This window comes from Gopherus evgoodei, chromosome 17 (assembly GCF_007399415.2).
Source record: "Gopherus evgoodei ecotype Sinaloan lineage chromosome 17, rGopEvg1_v1.p, whole genome shotgun sequence".
Lineage (NCBI taxonomy): Eukaryota > Metazoa > Chordata > Testudines > Testudinidae > Gopherus > Gopherus evgoodei.
This window is the reverse complement of record NC_044338.1, coordinates 800,801-815,742: the sequence shown is the minus strand read 5'-3', so window position 1 is coordinate 815,742 and position 14,942 is coordinate 800,801. Positions and strand designations below refer to the sequence as shown.

General features: G+C 45.9%; 2 protein-coding genes across 3 annotated transcripts in view; both read left to right on the top strand.

Annotated features, from left to right (window-relative positions):
* RTN4RL1 (reticulon 4 receptor like 1) overlaps positions 1-14,659 on the top strand; it is an 80,432-nt gene extending 65,773 nt beyond the window's left edge. Inside the window, exons 1-2 of one of the 2 annotated variants that reach the window (XM_030536272.1) lie at positions 8,540-8,636; positions 9,946-14,659. In XM_030536272.1, coding sequence (XP_030392132.1) covers positions 9,969-11,309 — 1,341 coding nt within the window. In that variant the 5' untranslated portion in view covers positions 8,540-8,636; positions 9,946-9,968 and the 3' untranslated portion in view covers positions 11,310-14,659. Of the gene's footprint in view, positions 1-8,539; positions 8,637-9,945 lie in introns of those variants that run through there. The other variant, XM_030536271.1, reaches the window with a different exon arrangement.
* LOC115636335 (protein ABHD15-like) overlaps positions 1-14,942 on the top strand; it is a 575,307-nt gene that overhangs the window by 423,334 nt on the left and 137,031 nt on the right. The gene's annotated exons all lie outside the window — the stretch shown is intronic.

The following is a 14,942-nucleotide window of genomic DNA, read 5'->3' as shown; positions in this document are numbered from 1 at the left end:
TCAATCTGCTAGTTGGATCCTGTCCCAGTTGTGGACTGGCTTCTGCTTTGACTCTCCAGTCACTAAGAATCAAGAGCTCTACTTTAAGTGGTTGAAAGCAGGTTGCAACTCACGCTGGTGTCACCAAGCCCAGTCTGAGTCTCATGGGTCCCTGCATTGCTCACCACCTCCCTTCTAGCTACTTCTCTGCTCTTCTGTGGAATCCTAACCCTGAAGGAGAGGGAGATGGAGGCAAGGGCAGCATGCGGGAAGGACCCAGGGCATTCTCTTGGTAATGCCATCCTCCCCAGAGACAGTGGGGCAAGTGATGGGGAAGCAGCTTTGTCCTCCCCAGCACACAGGATTGCAGTCAGGACAGGGTAGAATGATCTGCCTGTCCATAACCCCAAACACCCTGCGTATCCCTCCACTGTGGTTTTGTTCCAAGAGAGTCCAAACAGCATTTGACAAGGCAGGCCTTCATCTCCCTACACCCCTGCAGCTCTTCCAGAGGAAGGTGTTCACTGGAGCGAGCAGAGGCAGAGGTGGAGATCTGCCTCCCAGGCCCATTCTTCACCCAACCAGCTGGCCAGGCACTATCTGTACTCAGCATCGGCTGAAGCAGTTTCTCTGTTCTCACACGCGCACCCTTGTAGCAGAAGGTGTGTTCCAAAATGGGGTTAAAGGAAGAGTGCAGATTAGATGAAGAAAAAACAGCCTGCGTTCCCTCCATTCTCTGCTTACATTAATACTGATGCATGTATTTAAATTAAACAAGTTTCCGTATCTGAATTTCCAATCCCAAAGTCGCTACTGTCGCTGGGTTTATTTTTTTCTATTTACTTTAGCTTGAACAGAAAGTGAGTGAGAGAGAGCTAGAGCCACATGGAGAGAGAGGAGCGCTAATTAAACAGGGAGTTCCACATTCGGGTACATATCCTTTGGACCTCCAGCCACCTTGTCAATTCCTGTAGTTATTTATTATTTTTCAATGCAGTTTGTCATTCCTAATGGAGCCCCCGCATGAGGTGAGGGGTCGGGAGCTGCTCGTGAAGTGGATTAGTGCGCTGGAAGCATGATTGCTTTCTTTCGCTGTGAATTTGGGAGCGATTCCCTGATGGCTGCACTCTGTATAGAAGTGAATTGGTGCTAACTTGTTTCTGAGGATCACACATCCAGGAAGATGTGAAAGACAATCCTGCCTTTCAATGCATATTTCAAGCCAGTGTGATGGCAAACCATGGAAAATAAACAAGTGAGTGAGACCAGACCTTCCTGTCCAGTGTGCCAGATGCGGAGAATCAGTGCCAGGCACACTGGACTTTAATTTACATACCAGGTACACTTGTGCCACCACCTCCAGAAACGCATGTTTTGTTCTGTGTGTCCATGTGCCCAGAGGCAGCGGGCCCTTTGTGTTAGCACCTTGACAACGTCCAGCAGAATGACAGCTGTGAGCCTTCTCCCAGCAGTGGCCTTGTGGTGCCCAGAAGGGCGCAAGTGTACGAGCTTCCTCTCAGCAGTGTCTCTGCTCAAAGGGCTTTAGCTATGTACGCCGAGGAGGCGACATTTTATTTCAGCTGGACTGAGAGTACAGTGGCACTGAAAGCTTTCAGGAAAGAGCTGCAGCTACACTTGTGCTGAGACAGGCTTATGACACTGATTGAAATTGCCTTGCCGATAACTTGTGCCCCTGTGTCCGTTTGTCGTAGCCAGCTCCTGTCTCTAAGCAATACTGGGGCAGGGACCACCCCCTTGTTATTTGTTTGTACGCGTCTAGCACAGTGGAGCTCTGGTCTCTAGGTGTTACTGCAATACAAATACAGAACTTCTATTTCATTTGGAAACTGTCAGACTGGTGTTCAGGGCGTTTGAACTGGGAGGGCAAAAAGGCATTTCCGTGGGCACTAAATGTGCGGCCCAGCCTCCCCTCGACTCCTCTAAGCTACTCGGAGGGGCACAGTAACATGCAACCTGGGCTGTTCAGAGAGTGGAGACTCTGGAATCCCTGAGCTATTAGGAGCCCCTTTGCTGGTACGAAAGGCCTGAAGGGTTTGTGTTTGGGTTGAATGTCAGAGAAGAGAATGAGCATAAGACAGCTCCTTTCAGAGGAACCTGTCCTATACTGTCCTGGAATTTTACAGCACTGGGAATAAATAAATAAGTCCCATATCACTAAGAAGCCCCCACATGTGGTGAGGGGAAGCAGCCCACACACTCTCCCATGTTAGTAATTTGTCTGATTCAGAGGGACAGAGTCTGTGGGGAGGCATTGGGCCCTGCTGAAATGAAAGATAAAGCTATTGTTCCAAAGAGAGCTATTGATTTTTGCATTATTACACTAAGAAATTTATAGGCCTCTGGTTTAAAACTGCAATAAGAGGAAATGTACAAGTTCCAAAAACTTCCCACTGACCTTGGGTTTGACCTTGAGAAGGGGAGAGTAGGGTAAATGCCTCCTCCACCCCATATGCAGGGGGACCCTGGAACTTGTGCCTAGATGACATGTCCCAGGCATACTCCTGACCACAGGAGTCTGTTCACATTAAGATTTGCAGAGGAAAGGGTTTTACCTTCAGGTTAACTCCAAGCAGGCTATTGCCAAAGGTAACACATAGGCGGTGGAGGTATCTACCTAATATAGCCTGAGCTACCCAATACCCATGAGAAAAGTCAATTTCTCTCCTGCTGGCCAATAGAATTTCTTTCCTGTTGGTGCCTCCTGCCAGAACCACCACTAATGTCCTCAGAGCTCCTGAACCTGCTTCTTTTTCATTTACTGCAAGCCTGGACTAATGGTAATGCACCCCGGAAGGCTTAGCTGTTGTCACTTACAGCGGGGAGAAGCATTCATGGCACTGCTGCAAGCAAGCAAGAAAATAAACAGGCTGAGGAACTCTTGGTGCATAAGAGACTGCTGCAGTGTTACAGGAACACAGAATGGGAGGCATTTAATTTCGAGCCAGAGGAACGCGGTGGGTGGGAGGGCAGAAGGCAACGCTAAAGAAGGAGGAAGCATGTTTGTGTGCAGAGAGGCATTAATGATCCTATGAACCAATTCACTCTTGTGCTTGTTACATCTGGGAGTGGATTTTTTATTCCCATATATTTAATTGTTACTGAAGCAGCATCAGAGCTCACTGAAGGGAGACTCGCAGGTGTCACCAGAATGGAATGGGGTGTTGCTGAGGGATCCTGGAAGTTACTAGGCTACAACTGTTGTCATGACCCCAGTTTTCTCCTGACTCCTGACCACATGTATTGATTTATACCATTTCTTCTCAAAGTTTTCCACAGCGACATTCCTTCTGCATCCCCTTGTGGGCTATTGCCTCTGGGAAGAGAATTCTCACTTGTGAATGGACAAGGGACCTGAGTTAGAACAGTGCTGAAACATGCAGTTTTGAGCAGTTGGTAAAAAGGGTTTCCTCTTGTCCCTCCTTCCCCAGAATAACTTTGACGGTCCCTCTGGAACCCTGCCCCCAAAGCTGTGTGGAGACACTAGCCTTCCAGCTCGTCATCTACCTTCGAGGTCATAATAGCTATTAAATCACAGCTTGCCTTACCAAATTAGGCAAAAACAAAATTATCTCCAATGATTTTTATGTTCCTGAAATGTTCCAGAACTGCTGGAGTGATTACTGGAGGATTGGAAGCAGCTGTCATTCTATCAGAAACCATAATTCTAAACAGCTGGGAGCTGTCAGTTATTTATGACACCGTTTGCAGGAAATGATGAAGGTGGCTGGCTCTCCCTGACTGAATCGCAGCGGCAGCAGGCTCACCACCCAGAGAGCACACGCTCCCAGAACTGGCTCCAGCATCCAGGCACTGAAAACAGATGGCTGCAGGGAGTGAATGAGTAGAGGCCACTGGCCTTCCAGCAGCAGCTTCAGGTCTCCCACCCCTTGAGCAATGGGGGTTGTGTGGTGCAAGGCTGTTCCTTTGCCCTCATCCCAAAGAGGCACCTGTTGCTGCTCTGTAGAGGCCAAACATAAAGGAGTGGTTGCTGGGAAATGTAGTGTGTGTCCTGATGTAGCAGAGGTTTGTTTGTTTTCTCCCACAGCACAGATAGGTCCACTGGGACAGATAGGTCCCAGCTCTGAGATACTGACTTGCTGAAACATCCTACCTCTGATCTGAAATGTAACTCCTTGTTCCCAAAGACAAGGCGCCACTGCTGCTCAGGCTGCCCTTTGCTGCCTCTCAGATAGCACATGGAATTGTAACAGTCTGTAACGGATGGTTTTTTCCTGCTAAAAAGCAACTTCCATCTATCCCTGTGCAAATGTGCCATTCTGAGTTAGTTCCCACCGCTCAAAGTAAATGCCCCCCAGGGTTTTTAGCCTTGTCCTTGTGCCTCCATCTCACATGGGCTTGATGCAGAAAACTTAGCTTGATAGAGACAGGGTGTCATTGGGGCAGCTCCATTACAGGCAGTTTGTGGCGTTGCGCCAGGGGTGAATTTGGCCTCGGGAGTGAGTGAGGACCAAGCTTCTACCTGCTTGATAACTTTGATGGTGAACAGGGGCCAGGTGCTTTGCCCCCACTTGTATCCTGCTCTGATTAAATATTATTTACATTATGAAGTAGCTCTACATGGGGTTTTACAGCCATAAAAATCAAAACGGAAGTCGAGCAGAACAGGCATGGAGAAAGGTCATATCTTCTATTGGCCCAATGGCTGTTGGTGAGAGACCAGCTTTTGAGCTTGCACCGAGCTGAAGAGGAGGAGATCACCTCACCTTGTCTCTCTAATAGCCAAGACAGCTACAACTACACTGCATGTCAGGGGAGAATGGTCTTCATTCTTCTAGCATAAATAACTTTTTCCCTAAACTCAGTGTCAGGATTTGGTTATACTCATGAGACAGGCCAACAACAGTAATTCACATTCCCAAATCAATATATTGCTACCCATCTCTTGAAATAAGAGTTAAAATATCCTACTTTATGTGCAAGGAAACCTTGGCAGAGGAGCCCCCACTGCCCTGGTGCAGCACTGGCTCCCCCTACCTTCTACAGCAACCCCAAGCACAAAGGGTATCCAGGGCCTGCTGCAGGCGGACCTGATCCCTACAAAGCCCCCTAGCACAGGGGGACACACTGATCCCTGCAGCCCTAGATTGTCCACGCAGAATAGTTTGACATGCAACCCGTGGTGTGTAGTAGCAGGATGCACGCTCTGGGACGCCACAATCTTTACCCAATGGAGAGCTGAAGCTCGATGGTTGAAGGGTGCTGCATCTGCCCCGCAGTGCCTGCTAACTTGGCAATGTGGCTCCTGCCATTGTCCAAGGCGGTCCTCCACCAGGCACCTGGGGCTTGATGGCCGTTGATCCATAGTAGCACTCTTCCACCCATTTGAGTCCTAAGCATTGGCCCTCCTGCCGATGAAAGGTGTACACCTAGATTCACCAGTCCCAGATCCAGATTCTGGACATTTAGCCTAGAGGAGAACCTATAGCAAAGGTGGGGGTGGCCTCGGGGTGAGGGGAATTTTCCCTCTTCCCTATGCAGCCTCCCCTCTAGCTCCATGCTGATGCCACCACACGGACAATCTGCCCTAAAATGGACAGGAAGGAAAAGATCTATTTTGTCTGGATAAGTGCACAGACTCTGTCCCCTAGAACCCAAATCCTCCTGAGCACTTCAGCTCCAGCACTGGTTAAGGTAACACTAACCATATAATAGTGACTAACAATAATCCAGTGCTGCATAAAGATAGTCCTTATTCATTAATAATGCATTCAGGAGGAGTGATTTTCACTTCCAAAAACAAGGCTGATATGTTGGAAACTAGCAGGTAATGAAGAACATTTATAATGATGTTAGTCTAATAATGAGTATAATGCTGATATAAGTAACACTGCAAGCTGGACACATCCAAAGATAAATTATTTCAAGCAGGTATTAACTAATGCCTAATTAATACCTAATCAGAAAGATGCTACATGGGAAATAATTCGGCCAGCCCAGTGAATTCACTCCAGTCAGTAAGAACACAGTGAAAACCAAGTGAATGCAGAATGGCCCCATGAAGGAAGGGTGAGGAGGAAACAATGCCTTACCCATGTGTAATAACAGGAGTGTGAAGCGCTAACAGGACCCTTGGCATCTTTACCAGTGTTAACAGTGCTGCATCTTAAAGCAATTAATTAAAAGGCTCCCACCAGCATTTTTCTGTTCAGCTTTTGAAACTCTCCCTCCCTGGTCAGTTCTGACACACGTACCAATGACACTCCATCTGCCTCCAGCCTTGGCTGCATGAAACTAAACACTGCGCTGGAGATAATAGAATATTTTTCAACACATTAATCAATTTCTGGCTCTCTAATGAGGACAGCAGGCTGGGCCCACAGTTCCCAGCAAGGACTCCTGGTTTCCAAACGGAAGCTCTTGGAAGGCTGGCGGCTCAGTTTTGGTGAGCTATGCCCCTGCAAACTCAAGAGGGCTAAAACGCTCAGGATTACATGATACAAACAGAGTCATCCTGCAGGTCACCCTAGTCTGGCAGTATTGATAAGACTAAGGGCCTAACAGTGGCTTCTGTTCTAAATTTCAGCTACAGTGGTATTGGGCCATCCATGCCTCTGGATTTGTATATGACAGAGAACCCGCAAACTGACCAAAACTGAGACTATCCCTCAACATAACATTCAAAGTGGTAGATAATCAGCAAATTTTATGGGCAGAAGTTACTCACATCCTTGGCTAGAGTATTGTGTGGGGTCACTAGAGAGTTGCCTAGTTTCTTCTGCTTTACCAATCCCCTCACCCAAAATATCCATTTATGTTGGCATTTATACTGTGTCCATTGCCAACCTCACACAATTCCCTTCAGCCTGGATAACAGAACAAACTCCTCGCTGTGGCAATTTCACCATTGTATTCCTGGGAAGCTGAACTGGAAACACATCAACAGTAATCTGTATCATAACCACCTTCCATTTTAGCCTGAGACACAAATTTCGCCTTCAGACAGTAATGTTAGACAACATGAGTTCATGTGTTTGTTGATTACAAGGAGGGGCCTGATTCTCCCATGCCTTGTGGCTTGTGCAGTCATTCACCCTGTGCAGAGTGAGTGTGGCATTAGTGGTGTTTCACACCTGCTCTGTGCAGAGCAGGGAAGAAGCAGGCCCAATGTGTTCATCGTCACTGTGTGGCCTGTGTCATTAGCACCATGTACATGTAAATCACCCAAATCATAAGACTTCTACCAGCCTACACATTCTCATCAGCTGCCCTGTTATCATGGTGACGAACGTGCCATGGAACAGTATGTTAAACTGTTGGTGGTGGGCATTGCACACACTGCTTCTATGCTGCTCAGAAGTGGGAGATGGTTTATTGATTCAAACCCTTCTGTTTAGGCATTTGTGATAACAGGCTTCATGTAAAGAGAGAACATCCCAGTGATCAGTGCCTGGGGAGATTCTGCTAACAAGTATCAATCTCTGTACTTTAGCTTCCCTAACTGTAAAATGGGATTAATGATACTGACACACTCGTGTAAAGTGCTTTTTGATCCATGGATGCAAAGTGTTGTTTTTCTTACATGTTCATAGTTGGGAAGGGGAAGGACTTGGTGACTGGCACTTTTGGGTATCAGTGTTTTTGAGGCCACAGCTGCCACTGCTGATTCTAGAGATAGTGGTCCTTGCCCATCAAGGAACCAAGAGGTCATGGTCAGCGTGAGGAGACTTACAATGAGTAGGTCTACAGGGGCTACAATCCTCTCCCTCTTGAAATCAAAACCCACATAAGACCAAAGCCAGATGTCATGTTAGTGACTTAAAAAATGCTTCTAATAACAAACATCAATAATCATAACATTTTTATGTATTAGGTATTCCTGACACAAGGCCCTTCTCTGGCACTGGTGCAAAAATGGGAAACCACCCACATCTGCAAATGCAAACCTGTAACTTTTGAAGGGCATGACTTGACAGAAGTTCTGCTACCCTCATTAAACAGGAATCTGACTGTTTGGCCAAGCTACTTTAAGGCACACTAATTTTTATTAACAGTACTTTCAGATATAAGTGCCCTTTGCTGGTAATTTATTGACAGTTTTTGTGGTCCAATCATTCTAAAAAGATGACAACTTTGCATTCAAAGAATGGAACCAGATGGACAGGACTCACAATTAGCTATGTAGTGATATCTCACACTACACTACATGAGAAGCCAACTGCAGAATTACACTTTTAAAGGGACAGAATCAAAAACAAGGAAGTTTCTACTCTCTTCCTGACATGTGGTCTAAATACTGAACTCTAGACTCATCTCTGAGTCACGGAAAAGGGGATCATAAAATCCCAGCTGGCCCAGAATGACCCAGGATGTCTTGTGATAGCCTGGCACCAATACTGGGGAACGCCTCTTTGCAGTCTTTTTAGGAATATTGTAATCCATTTGATATGCCCAGGTTTGACTGACAGGTGGCACTTGCAGATGTATGTTACTCTGATCCGATGCCTGTTTTCTGTTATGTCCAGTGCAGAATGCATTAGACATGGGTGAGCATTTGTGGATGTAACAGAAGAAGTGGAATTTGAATGAGAAATGAAAGCCTGGTGCAGTGAGTCTGAGAGGCAATGGCCTGAAAGAAAGCAGGAAGATAGGAGCGAGAGAAGGAAATGCACAGGAGGGTGAGGCTGGCAATACAAAGGCTGACTACAGGGAATGATAGTTACTGCTCCTTTTTTTTTTTTTTTTTGGGGGGGGGTCCTTTATTCTCTGCTGTAATAAAGCCCTGATCAGAAGTACTTTGTGTGGTAGCAGAAGTTGTAATATGTTACACCACAGGAGATCTATTTAAATATGTTTGAGCACCCACTTCCAAATTTAGTTTTCAACTCAGCACCTTCTCCGCTGACTGCTGATAAAATCATATTTCCTGTGAGTCTCTTGTTCCTTAAATCTGTGTGTTGCTGTTTAAAAGACCTTGAGTGTTACAACTCAGTAAAAGAAGGACTATTCTAATTAGAATGTCCTTTCCTTTCTAGAGATTTAGGGCTTGTTTCCAACGGTGCTGAGCACCCAAATTCCAGCTGAATCAGTGGGAGATGCAAACACTCAGTGCTTCTGTAAATCAGATGCCTCATGTGTGCAAAGCAGCCTGAGCTGGGGAAATCCCTCATTCCCCTTGGCATAAGTGATGGGGGCTCAAACACTGTCTCTCATTAGGACTGGAAGAGCTGGATGAAGGGTGAACTGTTATTCGTGAGCACTTTTGTCACACCTGCTACCCTTTCTGTTTGCTTTGCCACAAACTTACAAGAGGGCTTTAAGCATATGAACATTTTGAATGACTGCTCTTCAGGTGAACAGTGTGTTTTGACCAGGGCCGGCTCCAGGCACCAGCGAAGGAAGCGGATTCCTGGGGTGGCCAACAAAAAGGGGCGGCACTCCGTCCGTCATTGGGGCGGCACATCCGGACCTTCCATGGCAATTCAGCGGCGGGTCCTTCTCACTCTCTCTTCCTCTTCGGTGGCACTTCAGCAGCAGCTCAATCGGATTTTTCTTTTTTTCTTCGCCACCGGGGTGGCAAAAAAGCTGGAGCCGGCCCTGGTTTTGACACCAAGCAAGGAACTTGCTCTTTGCACTGCAAGCGTTTAGCCTATTTATCCAGTTTCAGTTGACTAATCAGAGGGCAGCCACAACACCACGTGATTAAGGTGGCCATTCATACACCACAAACAACAATCAGGGAATAATCAAAGCAAACAGTTGGCAAACACCCCATAGGCTGAAATAAGTTTGGACAACTACAAGTAACTAATCTACTCATCACAATCTGTTTGTGGATAATTTATGGACAGAAAAAGTGGTTGAGTTAATTGGATACATTTTTCACTAGGAATAATCCTCACAGCTATAATTACTAGGCAGGTGGTTTTGAATGATTTACAAGACATCATAATTCAACTGACCTTGTTTTCTCCCTTTTTTGAACAGGGGGTTATGTGGAGCTGCTTCTGATGCTGTTGGGACTTGAGATTCACTTCACTGCATGCTGCCCTATTGACTGTGTATGTTACCCATCACCTATGACTGTCAGCTGCCAAGCCCACAACTTTGCATCAATTCCAGAGGGGATACCAGAAAACAGCGAGAGGATTTTCCTCCAGAACAACCAGATCACATTGCTTCTGCGAGGTCACTTTAGTCCATCCATGGTCACCTTGTGGATCTATTCCAATAACATCACCTTCATAGACCCAGACACCTTTGATGAGTTTGTTAATCTAGAAGAGCTGGATTTGGGGGATAATCGCTATTTAAGGGCTTTAGCAGCTGAGACTTTCCAAGGGCTGGTGAAGCTCCATGCCTTGTACCTGTACAAATGTGGGTTGAGCTCTTTACCCAGTGGGATATTTGGTGGCCTCCACAATCTACAATATCTTTATCTTCAAGATAACCACATAGAGTTCCTTCAGGATGATATTTTTGTTGACCTGGTCAACCTCAGCCATCTTTTTCTCCATGGAAACAAGCTGTGGAGCCTTCATCAGAACACATTTAGGGGACTAATAAACTTGGATAGGTTACTCATCCATCAAAATCAACTCCAATGGGTCCACAGACGTGCTTTTCACGATCTCCGAAGATTGACCACCCTTTTCCTGTTCAATAACAGCCTCTCTGAGCTCCAGGGGGAATGCCTCGCCCACCTGGGAGCCCTGGAGTTTCTCAGGCTGAATGGCAACCCTTGGAGCTGTGACTGCAAGTCCAGGTCACTCTGGGATTGGTTGCGCAGATTCAGAGGTTCATGTTCCAGCGTGATTTGCGAGTCTCCTGAGCAGATGCATGGCAAGGACTTAAAGGTGCTAAAAGCAGAGGACTACAGGAACTGTTCTGGGTCTGAGTCCCTCCATCAGATCAAAACACACACTTTCTCCACAGCAGACAGAGGAGCCTCCAAAGACCACCACTCACACCACTCCTCCAAGGAGAAGGGTAAAGAGAGAGGGGTCGAGCACAGTTTACACAGCAGTCAACCAGCAGCACCTCCCGGTTCACGTCCAGGTTACAGAAAGCCCAGCAAGAACTGCACCAGCCACAAAAGCCGCAACCGAACCTTTAAGCCAGTGTCTCTGGGGCCACAGAAAAGCATTCATGAGGCTCAGGACTATGTGCCTGACTACCAGCACAAATTCAGCTTCGGCATGATGCCAACTGCACCACCCAAGCGGAAGGGTAAGTGCACCCGGCGGACACCCATCAGACCCCCCAGTGGAGTACAGCAGGCAGCTGGGAGCTCGGTGATCAGGGCCTCTCATCTAGTTTTTATAATGGTTTTAGTGGTCATAATACGCTGAGCTGGCTGTGACTGATAGTATCTGTACTGCCACCAATCTACAAAGGACCAGAGTTTCTTTTCTTCTTCTTTTTTCGTACATGGAGGATTTGGCCTTGTGAAGGAAAGAATGTTGTTTAGGCTTTTGATGGTCTCCATACATGGACGAGTGGATTATAAACATGAACTGTACAGAATGCGCACAGCAGGAGTGGATTAAAGGCATTATCACATGCTTGTCACAAACAGCCCCAACCGAGCACCTACAGAAAAGCCTACATAACGAACAAGGAGCTAAGCCTTCATTAATAACAACTGGACAAACATGGACAGTAGCTGTGCTCTATGTGAAACCCTGTTAATTTGAGAGAGCTCTGAAAGACCCTGTGATTACTGAAGGGAACATAATTGCTGTAAAAATGATCACCAATTAAGCCTACACCATCTGTCTGAAAAGGTGTGCAAAGACACTTATGAAATGTATAATAAGGACATTGGTTCTCCCACATTTTAGCCCTTTTGGCTCCAAATCCCACAGGCCAAAGCTGGCCAGAATTCTCTTAGAAGACAATCTCAAATCCCTGTATATCTCAGGCACATAGCAAACAGGGCTTGCCTGCTAGGCTAGGAGTAGCCAACTACCAAAGGAAAGACTGATTAGAGGTGGATATTAAAACTTAAATGAAATGAGATTCTACAGAAGGTGTGTTTTTTGTAACTGTGTTCACATATAAAATAAACAAATGCACAGGTTCCCTTCCCATCAATTATCCATATGTATGTCTTATAATGTTTATAAACTATATGGAAATATATCTTCAGATGTAAGGATTGTATTGTTGAATTTATAGCAGAAGAACAGTATATGATTTTCTCTAGAACACAACTGGCAGCAGTGCCTAGAGATGCCGGGCAGCCATCCATCAGACTCAGCGTGTGCCAGGGGAACCACAGTGGACCAATGTTCTTAGCAATTTAGAGCACTAGATTTTGGGGGATTTTTTGTATGCAATGTAACAAAGTCAATATCTGAAGAGCCAAAACTCACTCTTATGACCTAATTTCTAACCTGTCACATGCCAGGAAGAAAGGCATTAGAAGTGTTCAGACCAAACATACACAGCTATGGAGCTTTGTCTCCTAGATAGCATCATGAGGCCAGGGCAGACGTCTCTAGCAAGAGTGAGAAGCAGTTCCCAACAGTGTTAGCCGTGTGAGGACCTTTATAGCTGGTCTAAGGTTTTCACTCAAGTGGTGGAGTAGTGCAGAGACTCCAGAGATAGTCCTGACAGCCTGGGAAGTGGTGCTCCTTAAAAAGGAAGATCTCATGGGAGACTCAGAAAGGGGCTGCAAACGATTAACTGGGAATCTGATAAGCACCTGCAAGGAACAGAGTGCCCAGAACTTTCATCCATGATAGAAAAAATGTATAAGGCAGCCGTACAAAGGGAGTTGTGGAAGAGAGGGGTAGAAGAAGCAGGTCTACTGCCCATCTAACCTCTATCCTGACCCACTGGCAGCAACCCTGAAGCTGGAGTGCCGAGGAAGGGGGTCATGTATTCTGCTCTGGATCAGGCTGCTGTATGGTGGAGATGGTGGTGTTATTGACCAGAGACGATGTCTAGATGTAACACAAACAGTACACATTAATTCCCTGTCAGAGTGGATATGCGAGAAGAAAAACACTGAAGTTAATGAAAAGAGGGAAATAAAATTATCTTGGACAAGCAAAGCCTGTTTTTCATTTCCTAACAAAACTCCAGCTGCAGTGACATGTCTGGCCTGTAGCTGATGCTTGGAACCAGACAACAGTGCTAAGGAAACAGCTCTTTTTCTAGCATGTAACCAACTGGTTGCGCAAGGATGCGCTGACTCACGGAAACCTCAGGAAAATTCCTGATCTCCAAATCATTAGCCTACTAGGGATAACTCATGTTCCATATTTATCGTTCTGGGGGCATCTTACTGCAGGGTACCCTGTTATGATCAGCCTGCCCTCCACCTGAGATGTTTGGTGCCAGTGCAGGGGGGGCAGGAAGGGGGCTATTTAAACGTCAGCAGTGAGAACTTCCTATTAAATATAGTAGGCCCCTGTTGGATAGAGTTGTTCATAGAAGTCCCTGGAACTGGAAAGAGAAACCCCTTAATCAAATTGTTCTGGGGGCAAAAAATGTCTATGTAGTTTCAAGGATTCACCATTCAGTCCTGAAGTGAGGCATCTAGAGATTTAATAAGAAACAAGTGCAGAGTCTCCTGCTTGCCTCACAAACTTGAAGAGGCACAGGAGCTGGGATGCCTTTCAAAGGGGGGGGGGGGGGCTTGAGCAGGTATTTTTCAGAACAAAGTTCCTGGGTAATGATAGGAACAGTCCCAGAAAGAGGGAAGAATGGATTACTCATCTAGTCCTCGCTGTTCCAGCTCCTATCCTAACTTTTCTGTCTAGATGGCTCTAAACCTCCACTAAAGGGAAGTCCAATGCAGCCAAAACAAATAATCTGTGATCTGAAATGGCTCCCTCACGTCCTACACACTATAACCAATAGCAGCTGAATGTGTCTGGCACTGTCCCTTAGAAGTCTCAGAATGTTGTTATGTTGGTTATTTTGTTTCATACTCTGGAAATCAAAGCTCTCAGTGGGAGAATGAAGAAGAGAAGCACTTTATTAATTTTTTTTAAGTCTCCATGTAACTGCTATAATATAGAAGAGAAATGTCAGCACAGGAGATGCTAATGATTTATAAATGATTTGGGTGCAGCAGGCACCAAGGATTCTGAGATTAATTATATTAGAACAGACTATGCCTGGCCCCAAACCATACTTGTATTTTTAGTATCCTTTTCCTCTAAGATGTACATGTTGCCTCTAAAAGGCAACTCCATTGTGTATTACATCCTTTGTCAACCAAGTGATCTGAATCCTGGCAATCAAGGATGCTGTTCAAAAAACAAAACTAAGACATAAAAAAATCACTAGACAGGAAAAAAACACTTGGTCCATTATGGCTTGTGGGATTCTCTCACCCTCCCTTAATTACTGTCTGCCTCTGTACCAACTCTTCCTCTATGGCCACATCTGCTTGAGCGTAAACTCATTTATAATGCTTGCTTCGATGTCTGCTCTCATTACCCAATTCCAGATTCACTGCTCTTTGAGTGAGACAGTTCTGCCACAGCCCCTTGTTTGCTCTTTTGAGACAGTTCCCCACCCACCCAATTTCCATCCCCTCGCCTATGTTAAGAGTTTGTATCTGGCTTCACATTGTCAGACATCTTCATACATTGTGAAGGCTTCTGTATCAGTCCAGCATCACCTCTTCCCCTGAAGAACAACCACTACATCTCATAGCAGAGGGCTATTCAATCTAGCAAACAAAGGCACAACAAGACCCAACAGCTGGAAGCTGAAGCCAGACAAGCTGAGGTTAGAAATAAGGCATACCCTTTTTACAGTGAAGGTAATTAAACATTGCACCAACTTACCAAGGGACATAGTGAATTCTCCATTACTTGGAGACTTTAAATCACCATGAGATGTCTCTTTCTGAAAGGTCTGCTCTGGCTCAGCCAGAAGTCGCAGGCCTGACACAGACTTACTAGGTGAAATGCTGTGACCTGTGTTATACAGGCCAGACTAAATCGTAATGCTCCCTCTAT